The sequence below is a fragment of the Rattus norvegicus genome, chromosome 6 (assembly GCF_036323735.1).
Source record: "Rattus norvegicus strain BN/NHsdMcwi chromosome 6, GRCr8, whole genome shotgun sequence".
NCBI lineage: Eukaryota > Metazoa > Chordata > Mammalia > Rodentia > Muridae > Rattus > Rattus norvegicus.
Genome location: NC_086024.1, coordinates 75,344,588 through 75,371,587, shown reverse-complemented (window position 1 = coordinate 75,371,587; position 27,000 = coordinate 75,344,588). Strand labels below are relative to the sequence as shown.

General features: G+C 40.3%; 1 protein-coding gene across 7 annotated transcripts in view; it reads right to left on the bottom strand.

Moving 5' to 3' along the window:
- Nubpl (NUBP iron-sulfur cluster assembly factor like) overlaps window positions 1-27,000 on the bottom strand; it is a 221,995-nt gene that overhangs the window by 145,016 nt on the left and 49,979 nt on the right. For all 7 annotated transcript variants that reach the window (XM_008764655.4, XM_039111969.2, XM_063261670.1 and 4 more), the window contains 1 exon segment: window positions 26,688-26,778. In XM_008764655.4, coding sequence (XP_008762877.1) covers window positions 26,688-26,778 — 91 coding nt within the window.

Genomic DNA, 27,000 nt, shown 5'->3' with positions numbered 1-27,000 from the left:
TTAGATATCCCCAACACAATGGAGTATTTACTCTGTGGTAAAGGGGGGAAAAAAGACATCACAAAATTTGCAGGCAAAATGGATGGAACTAAAATTAAATGTATTTACTTACAAGTGGATATTAGCTATTAAGTAAATGATACCAAGCTATATCACAGGCACAAACTGGTTAGGGGAATGCATAAACCTCCCTAGAAAGGGGAAACAGAACACATTTTGTTGGTGGACTTGGAAGGATGGAGACAGAGTAGGAAGGATCAGGTTGGTGGGAGAAAGATATGGAGAGAGTACAGGGAAGGACGGCTGGAATTGGGGAGCGTGTGGGCACAGGGTGAGGGGTCTGGTGCAGTGGGAGCTTCCTGGAATCTAGGAGGGTGACCCTAATGAGGACTCCCAGTAATAGAAGACACAGAGTCTGAAGCAGCCATTTGTGCAGCGAGGCAAGGCTTCCTTCCAGTGGTGAGGCTGGGCTGCATTTCACAGAATTGTGAGCCAACTGGAGATCCCTAAACAACCAAGGCTGATGCTAGGACAGAAGGTCACTCTGAAAACTGACAGCAGGGCCCAATGCCAAAGACAACACCCACACAGCTCATGGAGCACAGAGAGATCAAGCTGTTGTGGGCTTGGAGCCTTCACTCTGACATTCTAGTCTATTTGGTGTACTCTGCAGGCTATGAAAAGAGAAACCTGGACACCAACACCCACACAAAACCATCCACTTACAGCCTTTCCCGCCTGCAAGATGTGCTGAAGCAATGGTGGCCCAGAAGTTAGGAAATGACCACTATGTTGGATTTAACTTGAGTCCCATGCCACAAGAGGGAGCTCATGGCCTACGCTGCCTGAATGGCCACAAAGTGGAGAGTGGATAACCCAGAGACATAAGGAAGAACCAAACACTACTGGTAGAACAAACAAACAAACACAATATTCTGCTAGACTCATAGATCAGTCCAGTCATCATCAGAGTCTTCTTCCTCTGGCAGCAGATGGGGACAGATGCAGAGACCCACAGTCAGACATTAGGTAGAGAGAGTCTAACTTGGAGGTCTCCATCAAGTCCCTCCCCTCAGAGATCAGGGAACCATGCATAAGAGCGAAAGGAAAGAAGGAAAGAGTAGGAGTCAGAGGGAATGGAGGACACCAAGAGAACGTAGCCTATCAAATCAACAACAGATATACATCTGACACAGGAGTAATATCTAGAATACAGAAAGAATTCAAAAATCAGTCATAAAAACAAATGGTCAATTCACAATAGATCTGAACAGATAGTTCTCAAAAGAAAGAAAAATGGCTATTTAGTATCTTTTTTGAAAAAGGCTCATCATCCTTAGCAGTCAGGGAAATAAAAATCAAACAACTTTGAGGTTTCATCTTACCCCAGTCAGAATGGTTAAGATCAAAACAAAACAAGACAAAAAGCAGACAACAATACTGGCAAAGATGTGGGAAAAGGGGAACCCCCATTGAGAGCTGGTAGGATGCAAACTGCAGCCACTCTGGAAATCAGTATGGAGAATTCTCAGAAAGCTAAGCTATGCTACTCTTCAGCATGTGCCCAGGGAAATCAACATGCTAGGTATGGAAACAAAGCCAACCACCCAGGGGTAGTGAGGTCATGGATCTTAAAGAAGAACCTGCTGTCACTTCACTGAGTGAGCATAATTCCTAACTCATTCTAAGTGCCATTCTACACACAGGTAAGTGGAGCTCTCCTCTTTCCCACTGTACCATTGTGATGGTTTCTATATGCTTGGCCCAGGGAGTGGGACGGTTGGGATGTGTGGTCTTGTTGGAGTGGAGTGTATCACTGTGGGGCATGGGCTTAAAACCTTCACCCTAGCTGCCTGGAAGTCTTCCACTAGCAGTCTGCAGATGAAAATGTCTCAGCTCCTCCTGCACCATGCCTACCTGGATGCTGCCCTGTTCCCACCTTCATGATGATGAGCTGAACCTCTGAACCTGTAAGCCAGCACCAATTAAATGCTGTCCTTATAAGAGTTGCCTTCACCATGGTGTCTGCTCACAGCAGTAAACCCTGACTAAGACACCATCTTGCTACCCTCCATCTCATACTAGCTGTGTCCTAAGCTAGAGGCCGGCCAGGCTCTTTCCCAGTAAAACCTCTTCCAACTATATACTACTCAACCAAAACACACCTTCTCAGGTGGAGAGATTCCATTAGGAAAACAGCGTGACTCGGATAAATGACATTATACATGTAAGCTTGCGGGTTCCGGGAAACTACATCCATCTTTCCTACCCTATACCCTACCCCACCTGAAAAAAGTACGCTTAAATTTAAGAGCTATTAAAAAACGGGTCAATGACCTCAATATAAGAACTAAAAGTTCAAAACTGCTAAAGGAAAAGAAGAGGGAACACTTCAAAAGAGAAGCAGAGGCAACAGTTTTTTGAAAAGGACTCCAATAGCTCAGGAAATAATCCCAAGAACTGACAGATGGGGTTGCATAAAATTAAAAAGCGCAGCAAAAGAAACAATCGCCACAGTGAAGATGCAGTTTATGACAGAAATAAGTTCTCCAACTGCGTCTGAGATAGAGGGTAACATGTAAAGAGATGGAAACTTAAATCTTTTAAACTAAATCATCTGCTCAGTGTATAAACTAATGAACTAAATAGTTCTCAAAAGAAGAAGGCAGGCAGAAGTGAGTTACAAATAAAACCCATAGTTTTATTGGCCAATGTGTATGAAGAAGCTTTAACAAAATCCATCACTTTGCATGAAGACCTAAAAAAAATTTAAATGTAATATTTTTACACAAAAAGCTAAAGTTTGTTTAAGCAGAAACAGCTAGTTCATAAGAATACAAATGGCAGGACACACAAAGCACATTGATAACTCATTCTCGTCTGTGAACATAGTGAACAAAAAGGTCCTATCTAGGGCTACTAGTGGCAAAAACTGCAGTTGACACACTTGTTTTTTTTATTGAGTTTCTGTTATCCCCAATCTTTGTTTATAAGATAACATTTCTAGCATTCTTAACAAATTTATATGACATACAAAACTGGAGTATTCTTTAAATCAGTTTTTTTTTATTGTTTTTATTAGCCAAGCATGATGGCATATATATTGCTGTGATTGGTTTGACCATGTTTTTGTTTGGAGGAATGCGGACTTTAGGACTGTGGACTAGAAAAGCAGTTGAATGATTTAAGTAGGGCTTAATGCACCATGCAACATAGAAGACCATGGTGCTGAGGGCATGTGAGCTGTGAGAGCCAGTCTCGGGTGGATTTCAGAAGAGAAGAATATATAGTATGTGGTCTACAGAAATCCTTGTTTGACTAAGAATGTGCTTGCTTTTTGTCCTTATCCAAAAACGGTCTGATGCTAAATTGAATAGTATTGAATTAAAGGCAATGGCAGAGGAAATTTCAAAGCAGCCTAGTACTGAATCTATTGTGTGGCTACACTTAGCCAGATCTATAATGAAAAGAAGAAACCTGAACAAGAAAATTGTAAAATGTACAGCAGTTTGAGGAGAAAAGTAGCATCGGGAAGAATGGAGCCTGTGTACAAGAGAGGAACAGATTAAGCAAAAGCCTGCTGCTGGATGGAATGACGGAGTGATGACCTCGGGCAACCCCCCCCCCCAGCTAAACTTCACAACTTGTGAAAAGGAGTTGAAACCTTAGGGCCAGGAGTAGAGGCGCAGGCCTTTGATCCCAGCACTTCAGAAGCAGAGGCACACAGATCTCCAAATTCAAGGCCAAGCAGGCCTACCGATTGAGGATAGTCCAGCCTAGGCAGTGAAGGAAACTACTGAGACTAGAAAGCTGATAAAGAGGTAACTGAACAAGGAGACCATGTTCCAACCCTAGCTAGCAGCAGAACAGAACGTGGCAGGATCAGGCATGTGGTTGTGGATTCAGAGACAAGGATAGAGGAAATCGGTTATGGAACCTTCCTCCACAACTAAGGACAACCGCCAAGGTCAGGTACATGGCAGAGGTGTTCCTGCATGGAGGCCTGAAGCTGTGAGGGTGATGTGTGGATTGCCTCTGAGACCCCAAAACATTGGAGATGCCAAAGCTGAGGGATTACGGCCTAGGAGAGCTGCTGACAGGGAGTGGAGCCAGCCCAAGAGGAAGAAGTGTGTTGCAGTCCACAAAGCGAAAAGGAGTTAGAGATCTGAAGAGTGCTTTGATATCAGATCCATGAGATGCAGAGGCTGGAGGCTGTCCAGCTGGTTTTCAGTCTTGCTTTGGTCCAATACTGCCTCATTATGTTCTCTGTCCTCCCTTTTGGAATGGTAATGTATACTCTGTACTATTATATGTTGGAAGTTTATGAACAGGTTTTTCATTTTGATTTTACATGAATTACAGATAAGAAATTGCCATGAGTTCTGGAAGAGACTTTGGACTTTTAAACAAATTTGAGACTGTTGGACTAAATATATTTTACATTATGATATATCTACAGCCCTATGGGGTCCAGGAAGTAGAATGTTGTGGTTTGATTAAAAATGACACCCATAGGCCCATAGGGAGTGGCACCATTAAGAAATGTGGCTTTGTTGGAGGAAGTGTGCCACTGGGGAGTTGACTTTGAGGTCTCAGATGCTCAAGCCATGCCCAGTATGACATTCAATATGACATTCACTTCCTTCTGATCCAGATGGAGAACTCTCAGCTCCAGCAATATGTCTGCCTGTACAATACCATGCTTCTTGCCACAATGATAATGGACTAAACCGCTGAAACTATAAGACAGCCATAATTAAATGTTTCTCTTTGGGGTTGGGGATTTAGCTCAGTAGTAGAGCGCTTGCCTAGGAAGTGCAAGGCCCTGGGTTCAGTCCCCAGCTCCGAAAAAAAGAACCAAAAAAAAAAATGTTTCTCTTTATAAAAGTTGTCATGGTCACTACCCTTCACAACAACAAAAACTCTAAGACACTGTCTTTAATCCTAGCACTTGGAGCCAGAGGCAGGTGGATCTCTGTGAGTATGAGACCAGCCTGGTCTACAGAGTGAGTTTCAGGACAGCCAGGGCTACACACAAAAAGCTCTCCCAACCCCCGTACCAATTATTTTTATTTATTCTATCAAGGGGCTGATATAGTGGGTGGGCAAGCACAAGCCATAATACAGTGCAGATATTAAAGGACAACTGTATAGAGTCCATTCTCTCCTTCTACCTTTATGTAGATTTCAGGGATTAAATTCAACTTTCCACACTTGAATAGAAAGCACCTGTATCATCTTGAGGACCCTAAACTAGTATTTCTTAAAATTCCTGTCTTCTTCAGTTGTCTTATTACTGTGAAGAAACACCATGACCACTGCAACTCTTACAAAAGAAATCATTTAACTGGGGCTGCCTTACAGTTTTAGAGGTTTAGTCCATTACCAATATAGTGGGGTGTGGTGGCTCAGAGGCAGACACGGTGCAGGAGAAGTAGCTGACAGTTCTGCATCCGGATCTGCAGGGAGCAGGAAAGGAGACACTGGGACTGGCTTGGGCTTCTGAAACCCCACAGCCCTCGTTACATGCTTCCTCAAACTAGGCCACACCTCCGACCACTCCCTGATGATGACGCATTCAAATATATGAGCCTATATAGGCTTTTCTTAATCCAACCACCACAATTCCACTTCAGTAGGAGCTGGGAGCCATGGGCTGGAGGGAATTTGAAAGTCTCGAGGACACAACCACCAGGAGAGAGATACAGAGCGGTGTAGGACACAGCAGGATGGGAAGCTAGTCCTAACCAAGTCTGCTGACTGAGTACTCACTGGCGTCAGGCAACACAAGCCTGACTGCATGACGACTGCCAGCACAGAAAGACAACTGAGGACTTAAATAGAGTATAACAGATACAGAACCAATTCCATGATGTTGGCCTTCGTGTGGCCTACAGAACATGTGGTTACAACAATGATATAAATGCCAACAAATCTGAAAGAAAAGGAGCAGACACAAAGCATAAAAATAAAAAATTATTTTAAAACTGCTGAGAATTATTATAATATTACATACTAAAAGTGATGTACAGGTACAGTTGCAGAATGGAAATAAACACGTTATAATGAAGCCTATAAAGATAACACATTACTAATAAATACTAAGAGGCAATCCGTGCCACAAATGTTTAATACAGACATTAGAAGCCTCATTCCACTGCCATCTGGCTAAACTAGAGGTTTGAGAGTTGGCACGGCCCATATGGCAGCAGTAGCAGATAAAAAGTCAAGGTTCAGAAAAAAATAAGCACAGGGTCACCAACACTGGTGACACACAACAAACTGAAATGTGCCCAGAGGAATAATACTCTGGTGACACACAACAAACTGAAATGTGCCCAGAGGAATAATACTCGGGAAGACTGGAGCACAGTGACTTCAGGTTCAAAGCAGTATGAAAGAATCAGAATGCCTGCCTGTTTTACACAATCTCCTCTGTGGCAGATTAGATCATCCAAAAATGGATATAATAGCTAGATCCCTACACAAAAGACTTATCGATTATTTTTATTTTGAAAATTATACTTTAGAAGCTCAATGAATACTCACCATATAAGAGAATGGTTTCCCTTTACTCGTTGGCATATTTATTGAATGCCTACTTACACCAAGGATAACAAAGCCAGGGACAGACGGCAAAAACAGCCAGAGACAAGATCTCCTCAGGAAAACTACAGTCTAGGTAGAGATAAATGTTAACACTAACCACAAAACCATTATAGATAAGAGCTACAGCCAACACCAGCCAGCAGAAAAACAGCTCTGACCCAGTCTAGTACCAGATACCTTTGAAGAAAACATCATGATTTTTGAGGTAACCTAAAAGCTTGATAATTTTGCAAATTTAATAATATTGGATATATTATTGATGAAGAGGAAAAAAAGCAACATTTGTCTAAAGAAAAGGCAATTTTACCTTTCTGTTCTCTGTTTTTCAAATAAGCAAAAGAGTATCTGCTAGTGATATACAAAGTAATATACTGAGATACATATATTCTGTGAGATTATCTAATCAACTAACATAGCTACTGCCTCACATGCTTATTCTCTGTGATGAGAACATATAGAGCTACTCCAAGTACTTAGAAGCAATAACTCATCTCTAACTGCAGTCACTGCACTGCACGAGGGATCTCCTGAGCTCACTATCTGTCCCTATCGGATTAAAACTGCACTTCTGAACATGACACCTCCACATGCCGCCGCCATCCATCCCCAATCCCTAGTAACAAGAACTGTACTTTCTCAGTCCATGAGTCTTGTTCTTAGCGACATGGTACGCGTGAAATGACACACTACTACAGTTCTTATCACCTCGGTTCCTGGCTTACTTCACTAAGCACAGTATCTTCTAGGTTTCTTCAGATGGCTGAAAATGGAAGGCTATGATTCTGTGGCTGAGTAGTATTCCATTATAAACATAATTACATTTTGTGTATCAATTCATCTAATGACTAACTTTTTCTCTACATCTCAATTTTCTTAATTAATGCTATAACAAACATAGAAGGGCAGAACTCATCAAAATACAGATGTAATTTCCTTTGGATTTATACCTAAACGTGTTTCTACCATACAGAACATTATATGTAAACATGTTTCTACTATGTTCTCATTTTTGTAGCCTTCATGCAGTTTTCCATTATCACTCTACAGTTCCACCAACAGTATAGCATGAGTTCCCTTTTGCTACATCCACACTATGATTCATTTTTTGTTTGTGTTTTTTTTTTCAAATGGGATCTCATGTAGCCCAGGCTGACTCAGAACTTTTGTTCCCCTGCCTCATCCTCTTTAGTATCCGCCTACCAGTGTACACTACTGTCTATCATTGTAAAAATCACAATTCTACCAGGTGTGAGGTGACAGTACATTGTAGCTTTAATTTGCATTTCTCCCTACTCATAAGTGGCATTTTATGTTTCTTCATATACTGGAGGGGCCATTTGTTTATCTTGTTTAAGAAATGTCTCTTCAAATCTTCTGCCCACTTTCCAGATTACTTATTTCCTTGCTACTGAATTCTTACATGTTTTAACCCTTTGTCATATACATGATTTGCAAACATATTCTATGATCCATCAGTTAAGAGGATTGTAAGATAGATAGTCTCATGCTTTTAAACCTAAGTTAAAGTGTAAGTCATAGTTTGACTCTTAAACATCAAATATCTGGAACAATGTCAATATTGCAAAAGTCTTAAAACACAAGTGTTTTAATAATATTTGGATTGCTAAGAAGTAGTCAATGCCCATTAAATCTAAAAATGTTTTTCAATGAAAACCACTCCCAAAGAATGCTAAGTTAGTTTGCATCTCTACATATAAATAGTCACTCAGAATTATGAAGATACTGACTCACTCATGCCTGATGACTCCCTCGGAATGTGGCTAATATTTCTGAGCACATAATCATCCATGAAGGAGTGACTGTTATATTTCAGTCTCCTAAAAGCAAAACGGCGATTTATCAAAGCATAATAGTAACTATTATTCAGACTAAAAAATATCATCTGCTCCTCCTTAACAGAAATGTGTGTGTGTGTGTGTGTGTGTGTGTGTGTGTGTGTGTGTGTGTGTGTATGTTTAGGGGTTGTTGCTGTTGTTGTTTGGTTTGGGTTTTTTTGTTGTTGTTGTTTTTATTTCAGAAGGCCTCATTACATTTGTGCATATTACATCCTCAGGCTTATCTCTTTAATGTTAACTTGGTAAATTTTTTTATGCCAAAATTATTATATATAAATCGTAGTTTCATTTCTGGTGTTGTGATAAAATACCCCAACAAAATTGCTTAATCATTTTAGCCCATAATTTCAGGTCACAATTTTTCACGGCACAGGAGTCAAGGCAGGGCCTTGAAGAAGCTAGTCAGCCGTAGCACACCAGAATCACAAGTGCCTGTGGGATTATTTGTGCTTAGCACCTCTCTACACTTTCTACAGTCCAGGACCCACACTCAGGCATGGTGCTTCCCAAAATGTGTGGGTCTTCCTCCTTAATTATGGAGGCCATCACCCAGAGACATGCCCACAATGACATCCCAATCCAGACATTCACTCATTGAAGACTCTTTTTTTTTTTCGGAGCTGGGGACCGAACCCAGGGCCTTGCGCTTCCTAGGCAAGCGCTCTACCGCTGAGCTAAGTCCCCAACCCCTTGAAGACTCTTTCTAGGTGATTCTAGATTGTGTCAACTTGACAATTAACCATTGTACTATAGTTCCTTATATTTAATAGCTAAAGTTGCATGTTTTTAAGCTATTTAAAAGCCTTTAGTTTGCTGTGTAAATCTTGTTATTGGTATAGTTCATACATATTGAAATAAAAAATTACTTGTATATTTTATTCATATTCAGTTTGTTACAGATTAAATTACCCTAAAAATTTATCTTCAATTATAAACTAGTTAAATTAAGTTACTTAAACCTACATTTACAAACCAAGTAAACTAATTCTCTAAAGCATCTCAACGGTGTCACATGGATGCCTTGTAAATCTTAACAACCAAAATGTATATAACATGTAAATCTAGTAAGCTAATAAATGGAATAAATCCAATTATCTTAATGTCACCTTACCTTAAATGTTCTACCATAGCTGGGGACCTTAAGCAAATTATTCTACATTTTTCATATTAAAAGCCTCTAAGAATAATAAGGTGGTGAAGTAGAAGAGATTTAGGCCCCCAGTGCCTTCGTGTGATAGAAATGTTACATCAATACTGGTGGCTGCCAACCTCTCACGTGGAAGAGAAATTAGTTTCTTTTTTTTTTTCTTTTTTTTTAATATATGCATTTAACTGAAATAAATTTACATCAAATCATCCCCCCCTTTCTTCTCTCAGCCTCTATTGGATCCACTCCCATACCCTCTCAAGTTGATAGCCTGTTTTTCTTTATTATTTTTGCCCGCACGGAAAGGCACACACACAAATATACATACATACTTGTGTACATCTTTCTGTATGTAGCATTATACATTAACACAATGTGCACGCGAGAGTAGATAAAAATCACAAACTTTTACACTTATTTACAATTATATAGATAGAGGCCTTCTATCTGGTCCATTCATGAAAAGTAGACGTGTGTGTGTGTATGTGTGTGTGTGTGTGTGTGTGTATGTGTGTGTGCGCGCACGCGCGCGCGTGAGCACGCACACACGCAAAGTCTGCTTGAATATTTGTGTGTATGTGGTGTATGTATATGGATTAATATCTGACCATTCTTCTTTGGAATTCCTCCTGTGAAATTCTTCTTTTTTTTTTTTTTTTTTATGAACTTGAGTATTTCTTATGTACATTTCGAGTGTTGTTCCCTTTCCCGGTTTCCGGGCAAACATCCCCCTAATCCCTCCCCTCCCCTTCTTAATGGCTGTTCACCTCCCCATCCTCCCTCCATTGCGGCCCTCCCCGCAACAATCTAGTTCACTGGGGGTTCAGTCTTCGCAGGACCAAGAGCTTCCCGTTCCACTGGTGATCTTATTAGAATATTCATTGCTACTTATGAGGTCAGAGTCCAGGGTCAGTCCATGTATAGTCCTTAGGTAGTGGCTTAGTCCCTGGAAGCTTTGGTTTGTTGGCATTGTTGTACGTATGCGGTCTCAAGCCCCTTCAAGCTCTTCCAGTTCTTTCTCTGATTCCTTCAACGGGGGTCCCTTTCTCAGTTCAGTGGTTTGCTGCTGGCATTCGCCTCTGTATTTGCTGTATTCTGGCTGTGTCTCTCAGGAGCGATCTACATCCGGCTCCTGTCGGTCTGCACTTCTTTGCTTCATCCATCTTGTCTAATTGGATGGCTGTATATGTGTGGGCCACATGTGGGGCAGGCTCTGAATGGGTGTTCCTTCTGTGTCTGTTTTAATCTTTGCCTCTCTATTCCCTGCCACGGGTATTCTTGTTCCCCTTTTAAGAAGGAGTGAAGCATTCACATTTTGATCATCCTTCTTGAGTTTCATTTGTTCTAGGCATCTAGGGTAATTCAAGCATTTGGGCTAATAGCCACTTATCAATGAGTGCATACCATGTATGTCTTTCTGTGATTGGGTTAGCTCACTCAGGATGATATTTTCCAGTTCCAACCATTTGCCTACGAATTTCATAAACTCGTTGTTTTTGATAGCTGAGTAATATTCCATTGTGTAGATGTACCACATTTTCTGTATCCATTCCTCTGTTGAAGGGCATCTGGGTTTTTTCCAGCTTCTGGCTATTATAAATAAGGCTGCGATGAACGTCGTGGAGCACATGTCTTTTTTATATGTTGGGGCATCTTGTGGGTATATGCCCAAGAGAGGTATAGCTGGATCCTCAGGCGGTTCAATGTCCAATTTTCTGAGGAACCTCCAGACTGATTTCCAGAATGGTTGTACCACTCTGCAATCCCACCAACACTGGAGGAGTGTTCCTCTTTCTCTGCATCCTCGCCAGCATCTGCTGTCACCTGAGTTTTTGATCTTAGCCATTCTCACTGGTGTGAGGCGAAATCTCAGGATTGTTTTGATTGACATTTCCCTTATGACTAAAGATGTTGAACATTTCTTTAGGTGTTTCTCAGCCATTCGGCATTCCTCAGCTGTGAGTTCTTTGTTTAGCTCTGAACCCCATTTTTTAATAGGGTTCTTTGTCTCCCTGCGGTCTAACTTCTTGAGTTCTTTGTATATTTTGGATATAAGGCCTCTATCTGTTGTAGGATTGGTAAAGATCTTTTCCCAATCTGTTGGTTGCCGTTTTGTCCTAACCACAGTGTCCTTTGCCTTACAGAAGCTTTGCAGTTTTATGAGATCCCATTTGTCGATTCTTGATCTTAGAGCGTAAGCCATTGGTGTTTTGTTTAGGAAATTTTTTCCAGTGCCCATGTGTTCCAGATGCTTCCCTAGTTTTTCTTCTATTAGTTTCAGTGTGTCTGCGTTGATGTGGAGGTCCTTGATCCACTTGGACTTAAGCTTTGTACAGGGTGATAAGCATGGATCGATCTGCATTCTTCTACATGTTGACCTCCAGTTGAACCAGCACCATTTGCTGAAAATGCTGTCTTTTTTCCATTTGATGGTTTTGGCTCCTTTGTCAAAAATCAAGTGCCCATAGGTGTGTGGGTTCATTTCTGGGTCTTCAATTCTGTTCCATTGGTCTATCTGTCTGTCTCTGAACCAATACCACACAGTTTTTTTTATCACTATTGCTCTGTAATACTGCTTGAGTTCAGGGTTAGTGATTCCCCCTGAAGTCCTTTTATTGTTAAGGATAGTTTTAGCTATCCTGGGTTTTTTGTTATTCCAGATGAATTTGCAAATTGTTCTGTCTAGCTCTTTGAAGAATTGGATTGGTATTTTGATGGGGATTGCATTGAATCTGTAGATCACATTTGGTACAATGGCCATTTTTACTATATTAATCCTGCCAATCCATGAGCATGGGAGATCTTTCCATCTTCTTAGGTCTTCTTCAATTTCTTTCTTCAGAGTCTTGAAGTTCTTATTGTACAGATCTTTTACTTGCTTGGTTAAAGTCACACCGAGGTATTTTATATTATTTGGGTCTATTATGAAGGGTGTCGTTTCCCTAATTTCTTTCTCGGCTTGTTTCTCTTTTGTGTAGAGGAAGGCTACTGATTTATTTTGAGTTAATTTTATACCCAGCCACTTTGCTGAAGTTGTTTATCAGCTTTAGTAGTTCTCTGGTGGAACTTTTGGGATCACTTAAATATACTATCATATCATCTGCAAATAGTGATATTTTGACTTCTTCTTTTCCAATCTGTATCCCCTTGACCTCCTTTTGTTGTCTGATTGCTCTGGCTAGAACTTCAAGAACTATATTGAATAAGTAGGGAGAGAGTGGGCAGCCTTGTCTAGTCCCTGATTTTAGTGGGATTGCTTCAAGTTTCTCTCCATTTAGTTTAATGTTAGCAACTGGTTTGCTGTATATGGCTTTTACTATGTTTAGGTATGGACCTTGGATTCCTATTCTTTCCAGGACTTTTATCATGAACGGGTGTTGAATTTTGTCAAATGTTTTCTCAGCATCTAATGAAATGATCATGTGGTTCTGTTCTTTCAGTTTGTTTATATAATGGATCACGTTGATGGTTTTCCGTATATTAAACCATCCCTGCATGCCTGGGATGAAGCCTACTTGATCATGGTGGATGATTGTTTTGATGTGCTCTTGGATTCAGTTTGCCAGAATTTTATTGAGTATTTTTGCGTCGATATTCATAAGGGACATCCTTTTGCATTAGGATAGAATGTTCTATAAATATCTGTTAAGTCCATTTGGCTCATGACTTCTCTTAGTCTGTCTACGTCTTTGTTTAATTTCTGTTTCCATGATCTGTCCATTGATGAGTGGGATGTTGAAATCTCCTACTATTATTGTGTGAGGTGCAATGTGTGTTTTGAGCTTTAGTAAGGTTTCTTTTACATATGTAGGTACCCTTGTATTTGGGGCATAGATATTTAGGATTGAGAGTTCATCTTGGTGGATTTTTCCTTTGATGAACATGAAGTGTCCTGCCTTATCTTTTTTGATGACTTTTAGTTGAAAATTGATTTTATTTGATATTAGAATGGCTACTCCAGCTTGCTCCTTCCAACCATTTGCTTGGAAAGTTGTTTTCCAGCCTTTCACTCTGAGGTAGTGTCTGTCTTTGTCTCTGAGGTGTGTTTCCTATAGGCAGCAGAGTGTAGGGTCTTCGTTGCATATCCAGTTTGTTAATCTATGTCTTTTTATTGGGGAGTTGAGGCCATTGATATTGAGAGATATTAAGGAATGGTGATTATTGCTTCCTGTTATATTCATATTTGGATATGAGGTTATGTTTGTGTGCTTTTCTTCTCTTTGTTTTGTTGCCAAGATGATTAGTTTCTTGCTTCTTCTAGGGTATAGCTTGCCTCCTTATGTTGGGCTTTACCATTTATTATCCTTTGTAGTGCTGGATTTGTAGAAAGATATTGTGTAAATTTGGTTTTGTCATGGAATATCTTGGTTTCTCCATCTATGTTAATTGAGAGTTTTGTAGGATACAGTAACCTGGGCTGGCATTTGTGTTCTCTTAGGGTCTGTATGACATCTGTCCAGGATCTTCTGGCTTTCATAGTTTCTGGCGAAAAGTCTGGTGTGATTCTGATAGGTCTGCCTTTATATGTTACTTGACCTTTTTCCCTTACTGCTTTTAATATTCTTTCTTTATTTTGTGCGTTTGGTGTTTTGACTATTATGTGACGGGAGGTGTTTCTTTTCTGGTCCAATCTAATTGGAGTTCTGTAGGCTTCTTGTATGCCTATGGGTATCTTTTTTTTTAGGTAAGGGAAGTTTTCTTCTATGATTTTGTTGAAGATATTTACTGGTCCTTTGAGCTGGGAGTCTTCACTCTCTTCTATACCTATTATCCTTAGGTTTGATCTTCTCATTGAGTCCTGGATTTCCTGTATGTTTTGGACCAGTAGCTTTTTCCGCTTTACATTATTTTTGACAGTTGAGTCAATGATTTCTATGGAATCTTCTGCTCCTGAGATTCTCTCTTCCATCTCTTGTATTCTGTTGGTGAAGCTCATATCTACAGGTCCTTGTCTCTTCTTTTGGTTTTCTATATCCAGGGTTGTTTCCATGTGTTCTTTCTTGATTGCTTCTATTTCCATTTTTAATTCCTTCAACTGTTTGATTGTGTTTTCCTGGAATTCTTTCGGGGATTTTTGTGACTCCTCTCTATGGGCTTCTACTTGTTTATTTATGTTTTCCTGGAATTCTTTCAGGGATTTCTGTGACTCCTCTCTATGGGCTTCTACTTGTTTATTTATGTTTTCCTGGAATTCTTTCAGGGATTTTTGCGATTCCTCTCTGTAAGCTTCTACTTGTTCTCTAAGGGAGTTCTTCATGTCTCTCTTGAAGTCCTCCAGCATCATGATCAAGTATGATTTTGAAACTAGATCTTGCTTTTCTGGTGTGTTTGGATATTCCGTGTTTGCTTTGGTGGGAGAATTGGGCTCCGATGATGCCATGTAGTCTTGGTTTCAGTTGCTTGGGTTCCTGTGCTTGCCTCTCGCCATCAGATTATCTCTAGTGTTACTTTGTTCTGCTATTTCTGACAGTGGCTGGACTGTCCTATAAGCCTGTGTGTCAGGAGTGCTGTAGACCTCTTTACCTGTTTTCTTTCAGCCAGTTATGGGGACAGAGTGTTCTGCTTTCGGGCGTGTAGTTTTTCCTATCTACAGGTCTTCAGCTGTTCCTGTGGGCCTGTGTCTTGAGTTCACCAGGGAGGTCGCTTGCAGCAGAAAAGTTGGTCTTACCTGTGGTTCCGAGGCTCAAGTTTGCTCATGGGGTGCTGCCTACGAGCTCTCTGAGGAGGCAGCAACCAGGAAGATCTGTGCCACCCTTTCCGGGATCTTCTGTACACCAGGGTTCCAGATGGCATTTGGTATTTTCCTCTGGCGTCAGAGATGTGTGCAGAGTGCAGTCTCTTCTGGTTTCCCAGGCGTGTCTGCCTCTCTGAAGGTTTAGCTCTCCCTCCCATGGGATTTGGGTGCAGAGAACTGTTTATCAGGTCGGTCCCTTCCGGTTCTGGCGGTGTCTCAGACGCAGTGGATTTGCTGCTCCTGGGCTCTCCTCTACGGGGATCCAGAGGCCGTATACAGTTTCCTCTTGGGCCAGGGATGTGAGCAGGGATGGGCAGTGTTGGTGGTCTCTTCCGCTCTGCAACCTCAGGAGTGCCCACCTGACCAGGCGGTGAGGTCTCTCTCCCACGGGGTTTGGGAGCAGAGAGCTGCTGCGGGCAGGGATAATTAGTTTCTTTTTTACAAGTCTTTTTTTTTTTTTTTTTTTTTTTCCGGAGCTGGGGACCGAACCCAGGGCCTTGCGCTTGCTAGGCAAGCGCTCTACCACTGAGCTTAATCCCCAACCCTGAGAAATTAGTTTCTTGTTTTTACTACTGTGGTTTTAAATTTTCTTTCATCTGCAACAAAATGTCATCTCATTCATATATATTTCTAATTTGATTAAATGTATCAAATTAAAATTACTAAGGCAGGGCTAAGGCATGTAGCTCAGTGGTAAAGAGCTTACCTAACACTGAGAGGCCCTGAGGTCAGTGCTCAGCACTGCACACTTGTGTGAGACCCTATTAGGATCACTAAAAGCTTAGTCTCACTTACACAGCTAGTCTGAGGTCAGCCGGACTGAGATCCTGTCTGAAAGACAGACAAAAGCTAACAGAGTCTCCATGTAAGTTCCTTTTGTTGTTGTTATTGTTTTAAATAAATGCAGTTTTCTTGGGAGACTGCTCTCACCAAGAATCAAGGCCAGGAAAGTCACCATGGGGAGGGAGAAAGGGGAGAGGTGGGGGAAGAGAAAGAGAGAAAGCACATATGCAGAGAGAGAAGAGGAGGGAGAGAAAAAGCAAGAGAAAGCAGGTTCTTTTAAAGGCTTCAAGCATCTTTAATAAGAGATGTGTAGTTTCACAATGATTATTAAGACAGATATTAAAACTAATGTATTTATTGACTTTATCTCTAAGAGTAGTATCAAGATATGCTTTAGGAATCTGGATTGGTCAGAAAATCAAGACAGAGCTGCAGAACAAAGGTGTTTATTTTGAGAGCATCCTGCCTGAAAGTTCCCAATGATAGCATTAGGAATTTTCAAATCCATGTATTTATTGCAACTCCATACAACATACATCCTTTCAATTTTTTAAAGCACCCTGCCAACATGACTTTTAACTGCTGCTTTCAACTGATGGCATTCTTTGAAGAGCTGAAGATGCTCAGTGGGGAAAAAATTAAAGCCAAGATCATGGTGTACAAATATCATGTTATCAGAGAAAACAAAACTAGAATAGGTAGTTCTTATAGCAACAGAATGGGAAAACATATATGGAGATCTACCTTTTGCAGCCAGGTACAAGCTTTCTAGACAGCAAGGCATGAGATCCTCTCCCCAATACTCAAACTCCCCTACCTTCTTCACTGGTTCAATGCTACAACATCACATTCATTTTGTTGACAGCAAAGATGCAACATTGAAACCAGATTCTAGTTTATTGCTATAACTGTTGGAAAGTAATAATCAGCAGTTAGGTGCTATAGGTCTGACTTCCAAGGACGATTGCTGGCTAACCGTAAAAGGTAGAAGATGTCTCTTCGTAAGTAATGCTGAGAAACAGTCTACATTTATGTGAGGGTAAAAGTAGCTAAATACAAAACAGGGAGACAAATATAAAATTCCAGGACTGCAAGGCTGCTTCTACTGAATATGCAAAAGTGTGACTGCAATGTATAGATTAATTATCTCACAATGGTTAACTGCTGGACAACTCCTTAGGGATAAGGAATTTAGACGTTGGGAGAAGGGAACAGAAATAATCAATAGGAGTAAGAAGAGGTGAAAGAATTCATAGAAAGAAGCAGATTGCTTCTCAGTTCACAGATGCTCTTAAATTGCATCATCACAGCTAGGGACTGAATCAGTCTAATTCTGAAGTCCAAGATCTTCCTACCACAGGACCCTATCATAGAGGTAAAAATCACAGGCCCATTTCCTCATTCTCTTAAAGTCTTGCTTGAGGCTATGATCTTCATAGAACCGTTCTTTACCTCCCAGTCCTCCATCCTTCCCTCCTCTGACTTCTTACGTATTACCTGGATGTGCTAGCATGCAGTTCATTGCAGTGACATCTAAGTGTTTTGACAACAGGAGGCAGCTTAGGGACAATTCCCATCTTTATCCCAACATGACAACAGCTTTATTACACTCGTGTTCAGCTATAACAGCTTTGAAAATGTGCTTAGAGGGTTTCAGACAACAGCACTAGTAAGAAGGAGAGATGACCCAATGGGATGCCTACAGAACTTCCACAGTGTATCTTAATGTTCTGGACTCCAATAGAACTGCTCTGCTCATAAGGCACTCACCTCCATGGGATTCAGTAAAAGAATCAGTAACTTATTCCACAGGACTGTACACCCCTAACGATTACTAAACCAGAGAGAGACCTCTGACTTTTGGCTGAACCATCAGTTATCCAAGAAAGGTCACTGATTCTGCAGAGATCACCAAGAACCCTTTAACACCCTAGGAACCGACATGACTGCTGTCATAGGTGTACTAAGCTCTGTATGGAGGGAAGCCACGGTACTCAGAGCTTGACCAGCGTTCTTTCTCACTAATGATACTAAGCACGGTCGGCAAGGATGGCAGGCAGTCTTTGGGTCATGACGGCAGCAGCACAGCCTACAGTCACTGTGTTCATCACTGCCAGGCACTCACAGGGAAAACAGACCTGCTGAGAAGGTGATCAATTATGTACTACAAAGTAATTTGATTCATTAGATGTCAACCCTGGAGAACAGGTCATTGACATTCTGTGGACATATGAGGAAATACATAGAGCACCTCTGAATTACAGTGGTTTTCCCATAGAAAACCCTAGCACGGGCTGTGAGCTGCACATTGAACTGCAGCCATTTTTCATGGGGCGCATCTTTACCTCAAAGGAAGACAGGCAATAAAGGCTATTGAGTTAGGTATTCATCACACAAAATGAAACAATTATTTCAAAAGTACAACTGACACTATTTGTTGCCTATAGAAAATTTTTTAAAATTTGAATAAATAAAATTTTTAGAAAACCTGTATCTGACCATGAATTTTATAAATTCCTAATATTTAAAAGAATTATTTTATAAGTAATAATGTCAATCAACAAATGTGATTTTAAAAATCACAAAATGAAATTCACAAACCTTTATAAGTCAATTAATAATGTTTTTCAAATGATGAATGCATGATACTATAGAGTCATTTATCAGATACAAACTTGCCAGCGAGACCCCTTAGGGAGCAAGCGCACTGCGCCCAACATGACAACCCGAGTCTGATTCCCAGGACGTAGAAAGTAGACGGACAGAGCTAACTCCTGCAGGTCAGTCTCTGACCTCCACGTGTGTACTGTAGCACGTCTGCCCACACATACACACACAAATAAGTAATTCAAGTTCAAAGTCTAAATGTATTTTTCCTTAAGTCAAGGCCCACACGCATTCACTGAAGAAGTTGGGGAAGACACTAGAAGATGAAAGGTTTCCCTTATTCCATATTACCCTAGACAGCATATTTAGGTCTCCAAATGCCATGCTGATGTTTCCACCACACACACCTTAGAGAGGAGAGCAAGCATAGTTTGACCTCATAGCCAGGAGTCAACTATTTCTCATGCCTATTAACTACTCAGAAGACAGTAAATGTTTGCTAACAAAAATAATACCTCCTTCAATAGTGAAGATGCAAGGGACAAGATTTTCTTAAACAGGCACTGTTTTGCTTAAATATGTGCATCTGTGCTCCTCTTTAGTCACAGAATGTGTGGTGATCATTTATATGAAAACTCATTTATATAAAAACATAATTGTTTTTCCACTGCCTATGGAACCTACTGAGGCATCCAAATACAACCATCTGGACTCAGTTCCTCCTGATCATTAGAACTACAATAGCCTAACCGTTAGTTACTATGCTTGCCCAAATCTGACAAAATACTCTTGCTACTTGAGACTCATGGGTTATATGCAAAACATCTGTTATCAGATTGTACAATTATTTGTTTGAAATGAGCCAAATTATAAAAAGATCAATGGCCATCAGTTAAAACCTAGCCCTGGAAATGGGGAGATAGTTCAACCAATAAAAACAGTTGCTGTGCAAACATGAGGCTTTAGTTTGAATTGCTACTACTCACATAAAATCTAGACGAGGGCAGTGCTGACAACCCCAGTATCTGGGAGGGTGGGTAAGCAGATCTTAAGGACTCACTTGTCAACCAGCCTAGCTGCGACAGTTTCAATCAGTAATGCAGAAAATGACAGAAAAAAAACATTCAAGGTCCTATCCTTGCTTCCACATTGTGCACACATAGACACATGCATCCATGTTTCTCTCTCTCTCTCTCTCTCTCTCTCTCTCTCTCTCTCTCTCTCTCTCTCAAAAAAAAAAACAAAACAAAAACAAAAAAACAAAAAACAAACAAAAAAACAAAAAAAACAGCCACTAGGCTGTCCTGTTCTTAAAGAAGTTAAAAAGAAGTTAAATATTCAGCTTTAGACTTTAATATTAACAAATATACATTTAAAAAAATCAAAGTTACCAAATTGAAAAGAAAAAAGAAACAGTACAAGCCAGCCATTTTATTCTGTGTAACTTCTTCAAGGCAACTTTTAAGCTATTTCTAAAAATCATACGAATATTCCCTTGAGGTTTAAAACTGCTTGAAATAATTCATTTAATAAATGTGGGGAATCATCCCAAAGTCTTTTACAGTCTCTTAGAGCAGCAGCATTTGGGAAGAATTCCACATCTTCTCAGGTCCAGGCACTGTGCTGTTTAGAGGCGGTCTCACTATAGACGAGAAGAGACATACGCAATGCTCAGGCTTGAAGCAACAGCTTTGCGCAGTTGCTCAGAGCCTATGGAAAGTTGGTTGCCACCACGGTGCCTAAAATAAGAGGCAAGTGAACGCCTTTAATGCAAGGACTCTGGAGGGCAGAATCAGGCTGATCTCAGTCAGTTTGAACCCAGCCTGGTCTACATATCAACTTCCAAGCCATCCAAAAACTACAGGGTGAGAATCTGTCTCAAGACAACAACAAATACACCAATGGCATTGTTGGACATGATAGCACCCTGTGGTGGTCTAAATATGCTGGGTCCATAAGAAGTAACCTACTAGGGGGTGTGGCAATGTTGAGTAGGCATGGCCTTGTTGGAGGATGTGTGTCACTATGGGGGTGGACTATGAGGCACCTATGCTTAAGCTCTGTCCAGAGTAGAAGAAAGGCTCCTGCTGGCTGTCTTCAGAAGACAGTCTTCATTTGCATCAAGATGTAGAACTCTCGGCTCTTCTAGTACCATATCTGCCTGCACTGCCTTGCTTCCTGTCAGGACGAAAATGGACTGAACCTCTGAAACTGCAAAGCCAGCACCAATCAAATGCTTTCCTTTACTCATGGTGTCTCTTATCAGCAATGAAATCCTAACTAAGACAACCCCAGTCTCAAATTTTATCTTTTTTAGAAAGAGAAAAATGAAAGAAAGACGAGCAGACCTATGAGATTAATATAGCACACCTTCGGGTATATCTGTGAGGGTTTAATTGAGTAGGAAAGACCCAGCCTAAATATGGTCACACTATCCTACAGTCTGGGGTCCTGCACTGAAATAAAAGGGAAAAGATAAAGGCCTTTTCCTCCATCTTGTCTTCCTGACTGTGAGGACTGCATTCCTCTGAACTGTGACTCTATTAAGCTGCAGCAATTCATACAGGGACTATGGATAGCGACTGTAACATGACAATGTAAGCATCTGTCACTCAGCAAAGAGTCATAGCCCAAACTCAAATGGTGTGCAAAAGCAGAGAGTGCTTTGTTCTGCAGAAGTTCAGCATGCAGGGATACATCATTTACCAAGATGGAGATGCCCAGGAGAGCTCAAAGCTAAGATCCTAGACAAGACTGATATGATCTAGCAAATGAAGATGGTTTACTAAATATTAAAAAATATCCCATTCCTTGGACCATAATGCTCAAAGGGAGATTACTCATTATATAGGGTTGCTTGTTTTTTTTTTTTTAAGTGAAATGTAAAGTATACTTAACCTTATCAGATAGGCCACATGACAAGTACATTGTACTTATAATAATCTATGCATTTTAAAGCAGGCCTTGGATGCAACGAGCAAAGTCATCAAGAGGCAGGACACCAGTGCTCTCGGGTGGCTGGTGTCGCCACTGTTTGAGAACCACTATTTTAAACAGGTACTTTCCCAATGACTATACCAGCTGTGAGACCCAGTTAAGACAGTGTGCAGCAGAGCAATAAAAACCTAAGAAGTGGGGTTGGGGATTTGGCTCAGTGGTAGAGCGCTTACCTAGGAAGCGCAAGGTCCTGGGTTCGGTCCCCAGCCCCGGAAAAAAAAAAAGAAAAAAAAAAAACCTAAGAAGTAACTAACTAGTTATTCCTAGCTTCAGAATGTCAAAGAAAAACATGTTACACATGACACAGGTAGGTCAAGTGTCTCCAATAAACTATCACACATATATACAGACACACACACACACACACACACACACACACACACACACACACAAGCACACATGTCTTTAGGCTTGATAACCTACAGCGAGGAAATTCTTCAAAGACCAACTACCTCACCTCTGAGATATTTCAGGGATAAAATGTCTAAAGCACGAGCAAACTGTCATTAAGATTCTTTCCCCTCACCAAAGAGTTCAAGTACAAAAGAAAAAAAGAACAGGACCTTGATGAGCAGGCAAAATGAAATTTAAAAATTCTGAAATACACCCATTATCTTCCCCAAAGATAACCAGAAGACCTTTGTCATCAGGTGAAGGCCAGTTCAAAGGACAATGATCAACACCAACTAAGTCAGAAGTTCTGGGTCCTCCACCAGAGTCACACTTGGACAGACATAGCAACAGCTTTACCAACTAAAATCTCCATTGAAATAACTAGAATTAATTCTCATCCTTTACACAATTAAATTAGCTAAAGGAAAAAAGAACTCTTTGTCCCTTCCTCAAAATCCTAAGTGTTATTATAGAAAGTTATTTTCTCATTTTGATTTTCCAAATTCCCATAAGCCACATATACATCCATTCCTTGAAAAAGCAGAAGAAAGCTATATCTGGTGCAAAATTACTGTCTCACAACAATACAAAAGACTGGTGTGGATCTCCTTACTCAGTCATTAATATGCACTGTACATCCTCAATAAAATTATCCGACATTTCCATCTTAGTACCCTCTTGCTGCAGCTCTTAAAACTTTCTTACTTCATTAGCTCAGTACATTAAAAGACACTCCTCGATAAAACTAAGCTCAATAAATCCACAGATACTCTGGCATTGAATTAGTAGCACAAAATGTGAAAGAGGGCAGTGATCTCTACCAACAAATGGCACTTTAGAACGCTTATCACACAGAAGGCAGGGATGATGCGCCCGTGGTAAAGTGCTTCCTACAGAAGGACCTGAGCTCAGTCGCTTGGCATCACGCAAAGTCCAGGTGTGGTGGCACATGATCGGAAACCACAATGCTAGAGAGGCAGGATCCCGGCAGCTAGCCGCCTAGCCTGTGCGGCTGAAATGGTGAAACCCAGACTCAGCGGAAAATCCTGCCTCAAAAAATAAGCTGAAAAGTGATCAGGGAAGACAGCCAGTGTTTGTCCTCCACAGGCAGGCACACACACACACACATACACACACATATACACACACACACACCACACACACACACACACATACACACACATACACACATACACACACACATACACACATACACACACACACGCACACACACACACACATACATGAATTCATGAAACCTGTCAACGTATTCTTGATAGCAACTACAATTTAATATTTATTTGCTCCTTCAACCAAAAACTTTCTACTCAACTAATTATGCTTAAGAGTATGCTTTGGCTGGACTATAATGTGACATTTGAGTGCTGTGTTTCTTCACAAATTGAAATGAAAAACAATTGGCATTTGTTCTTTAAAAAAAAAAAAACAAGGCTTTATATTCAGGCACAAATACAAGCTTCAGCAACAAGCCACTGTTCTGACGGGCTGTCAAAACAATGTCAACCTGTTGATGTTCTTGTAAATATGCTTTCTACAAGCTAAGTAGACATCACACTACCTCACCTCTGAGATAGTTTAGGGATAAATCCCTTAAAGAAATCCAGAAAAAAACACAAACAAACAATAGGAGGAAATGAATAAATCCCTCAAAGAAAGCCAGGAAAATACAAATGGAGAAAATAAATATATCCCTTAAAGAAAGCCAAGAAAAAACAGTTGAGGAAACAAATAAAACTGTTCAAGACTTGAAAATGAAAACAGAAGCAATAAAGAAAACACAAACTGAGGGAATTCTGGAAATGAAAATTTTAGGAATGTGAACAGGAACTACAGAGGCAAGCTTTGCCAACAGAATACAAGAGATGGAGGAGAGAATTCAGGCACTCAAGAAGCAATAGAAGAAACAATAGTCAAAGAAAATACTAAACCTAAGACTCCTGACACAAAACATCTAGGACAGACGGAGAGATTGACAGATGGACAGACAAACAGACAAAAATGATTCCTAATGATATAATGCTATACTCAAAGAACAGTGCCTTGTCCAGCAGTCATCAGAGAGACTTCCTCTGGCAGCAAATGGGAGCAGAGTGTTTAAATAGGAGCGCCCTCTCTTGGAGTCAGCGAACCCCTCAGAAGAGAGGAAGGGTATAGAAGACACCAGGAGAACATGGCACACCAAATCAACTAAGCAGGGTACATATGGGCACCTGGAGACTGAAGTGGCCAGCACAAGGCCGCAAGAGTCTGTGCCAGGTCTTCTGAGCATATTTATGGATGCTAACTTGTTTTCTTGTGTTTTTGTGAGGGACTTCTAACAGTAAGAGCAGGTATTTCTCTCACTCTCTTGCCTGCTCTTGGACTCCTATCAGGTTGCCTTATCTTGCCTCGCCTTACTGTATCTTGTTTTGTCCTGTTTTGCTATTGTCTCTTGGAGGCCTGCCTTTTTCTTTTTTTTTCTTTTCTTTTTTTTCTTTTCTTTTTTTTCTTTTCTTTTTTGCAATCAGCAAGAGGGTTTATTGTCCGGGTACACAGGTACCTGCGGGCGTCTCAGTCAGCTCGGGAGGACTGGCGCGCCCAGCAAGACCGGGGACGGGTTTTTATAGAGTTCTGGGGAGCAGAAGCAGATGCATGGTTACAGGGAGCCTGCCTTTTTCTGAAAAGGAAACTGGAGAGGAAGTGGACCTGAAGGAGGGGGAGGTGATGGAAAGTTAGGTCAATATGTATTATATGAGAGCAGAATCTACTTTCAATTAAAATTTTTAAAAAAAGAAAGAAACCAAAAACTATTTTAAACTTTGGGTTTTTACATCAATTAGTGAATTTACTTTTCTAGATCAATTAGCGAATTCACTATTCTAGATAAAATATAACACTTCTTTTGGTAATCAACTCTATAATGTCCTAATTCCACAAATTGTGGAATTCTCTCAGTAAGAAAACTAATATAAAGAGAATGGGAGTAATGCACAATCTCCACTTTACCACGGGGTTTTAACGAGCAGGTCGATGAAAACCGCATTATTGCACCCGTTTAAATATGAAGAAAAGAGACAACACTGAAGCTGTCTGACTCCAGGGTCCCAGCTGGGTCCAGGAAAAGGAAGGCCAATTCACCAGAATCTCTCCCAAGCCCTCTCTGTATCGCTATTTAGATAATATTATGTGTGTTGTGTTCACTGTAACAGAATAACAAGGCAAATTAACATGACAAAGTACAGAAATGTCAAAATCAGACCTGTTAGTACCATGGTAGCAACTTTTTCTAAGACTCAAAAAAAAAAAAAACATACTGTTAAGAATTCACACTTGGGACTGAACACCTAAGTTATCCTGTTTGTTTCCTAGGGAACCAAGATCACCCTGTTGGCACCAAACAGTTGGGGTTGTTTTGTTTTTCAGGCTTCCCAAGGTTTCTATGCACTGAAGTCCCCTCAAGCATTCTCACTAGCATACCCTGAGCAGACCCTGGGAAAGGACAGCTGTGCTCAGTCACACCTGGGCCGGAGGGCCAGTTTTCATGCTGTCCTTAGAGACACACACACTCAGCGTGCCTGGAGTCATTTCCACTCTTCCTTGGTTAACACTCACCGTTGTTCATGGCACATGTTGCAAACTGTGCTGGAACAAAAGCAGAAACCTTTCCCTTGTATTTTCATGAGATAAGGAAAAACTACATAAGGGGTTGCTTGCAATTTAAGACCCTTTGGGTCAACCACTCACAAAGAATAACCCAGCCTTTAGCATAGTTGATGTCTGAAAGTAAATCATATACATAACCATGTTAATGAGCAAACAATGTTTAACCAGTTTTTAATTACAATAAAAAATAATGCTATAAGCTAAATAATCTAATAAATAGATCAGTACATATATTTATGTTAGACCCATAGAAAATAGGCCTATAAAATTTCAATTTTATGTTGTCACAGCTAGTAATCAATTTTATTTAGAACATTTTCACATAAAACCATTTTAATAGCCAGTTTTTACCACTTTTATGACTGTATGTCCTGTACTTAAGACTTTATATTTGGTAGACTTAAAATATGTAATAAGAACAGTGAATACACTACTGATTTATTCAAAGCTACTTCTCCCTATACTAATGGCAGTAACACTATGGGAAACAAACCATTGTTGTGGAGAGTTCGTAAATGCTTTAAGAAAAAAATCTAACAAAAACATGTTTGTAAAATAAAATTTTCATTTAATACAAATATGTTTCTACTCAAATATTCTCATACATGTACATACTTAATGTAAACAATAGATACTTAATATTTTATTAATACTAGTGCCATGAATAGTGCCAAATGCTGTGTTTACATTATCCCTCAAGGCAACTATGATCTTACTGTATGTATGTATGTATGTATGTATGTATGTATGTATGTATGTATAGGGGGCCAAGTCACAAGATCCAATGGATTCCACACAGTTGGTCAATGGCGACTGAACTGCTCCTCTCCATGACATGTAAAGCATACACGGTGCCTGCAAAGTGAACGTAGGCACTCTTCATCTCTTCCGTACTTACTTGGTGATAACTCCGGATTTCCTTTCAGGTTCATCATCTTTGGAATGGAAGGCCCATACACATCCACATCCAACAAGCCGACCGCCTTAGACTGCAAGAAAACCAAATTCATCTTAAGATTATTCATCAGACCCAACACTCAAAAAAGACTACACAGTAATAAGCCTGTTAAAAAAAAAAACATAAAATATTCCAAAATCATAACCTAAGCAAAAGGAAGTATAAATTGCCTACAATAGTTTTAAAATTAGATTTAGATAACTGACTCACTCATTCAGGTCTCCTGTATAGTCTTAAGAAAACTAAGACCTTT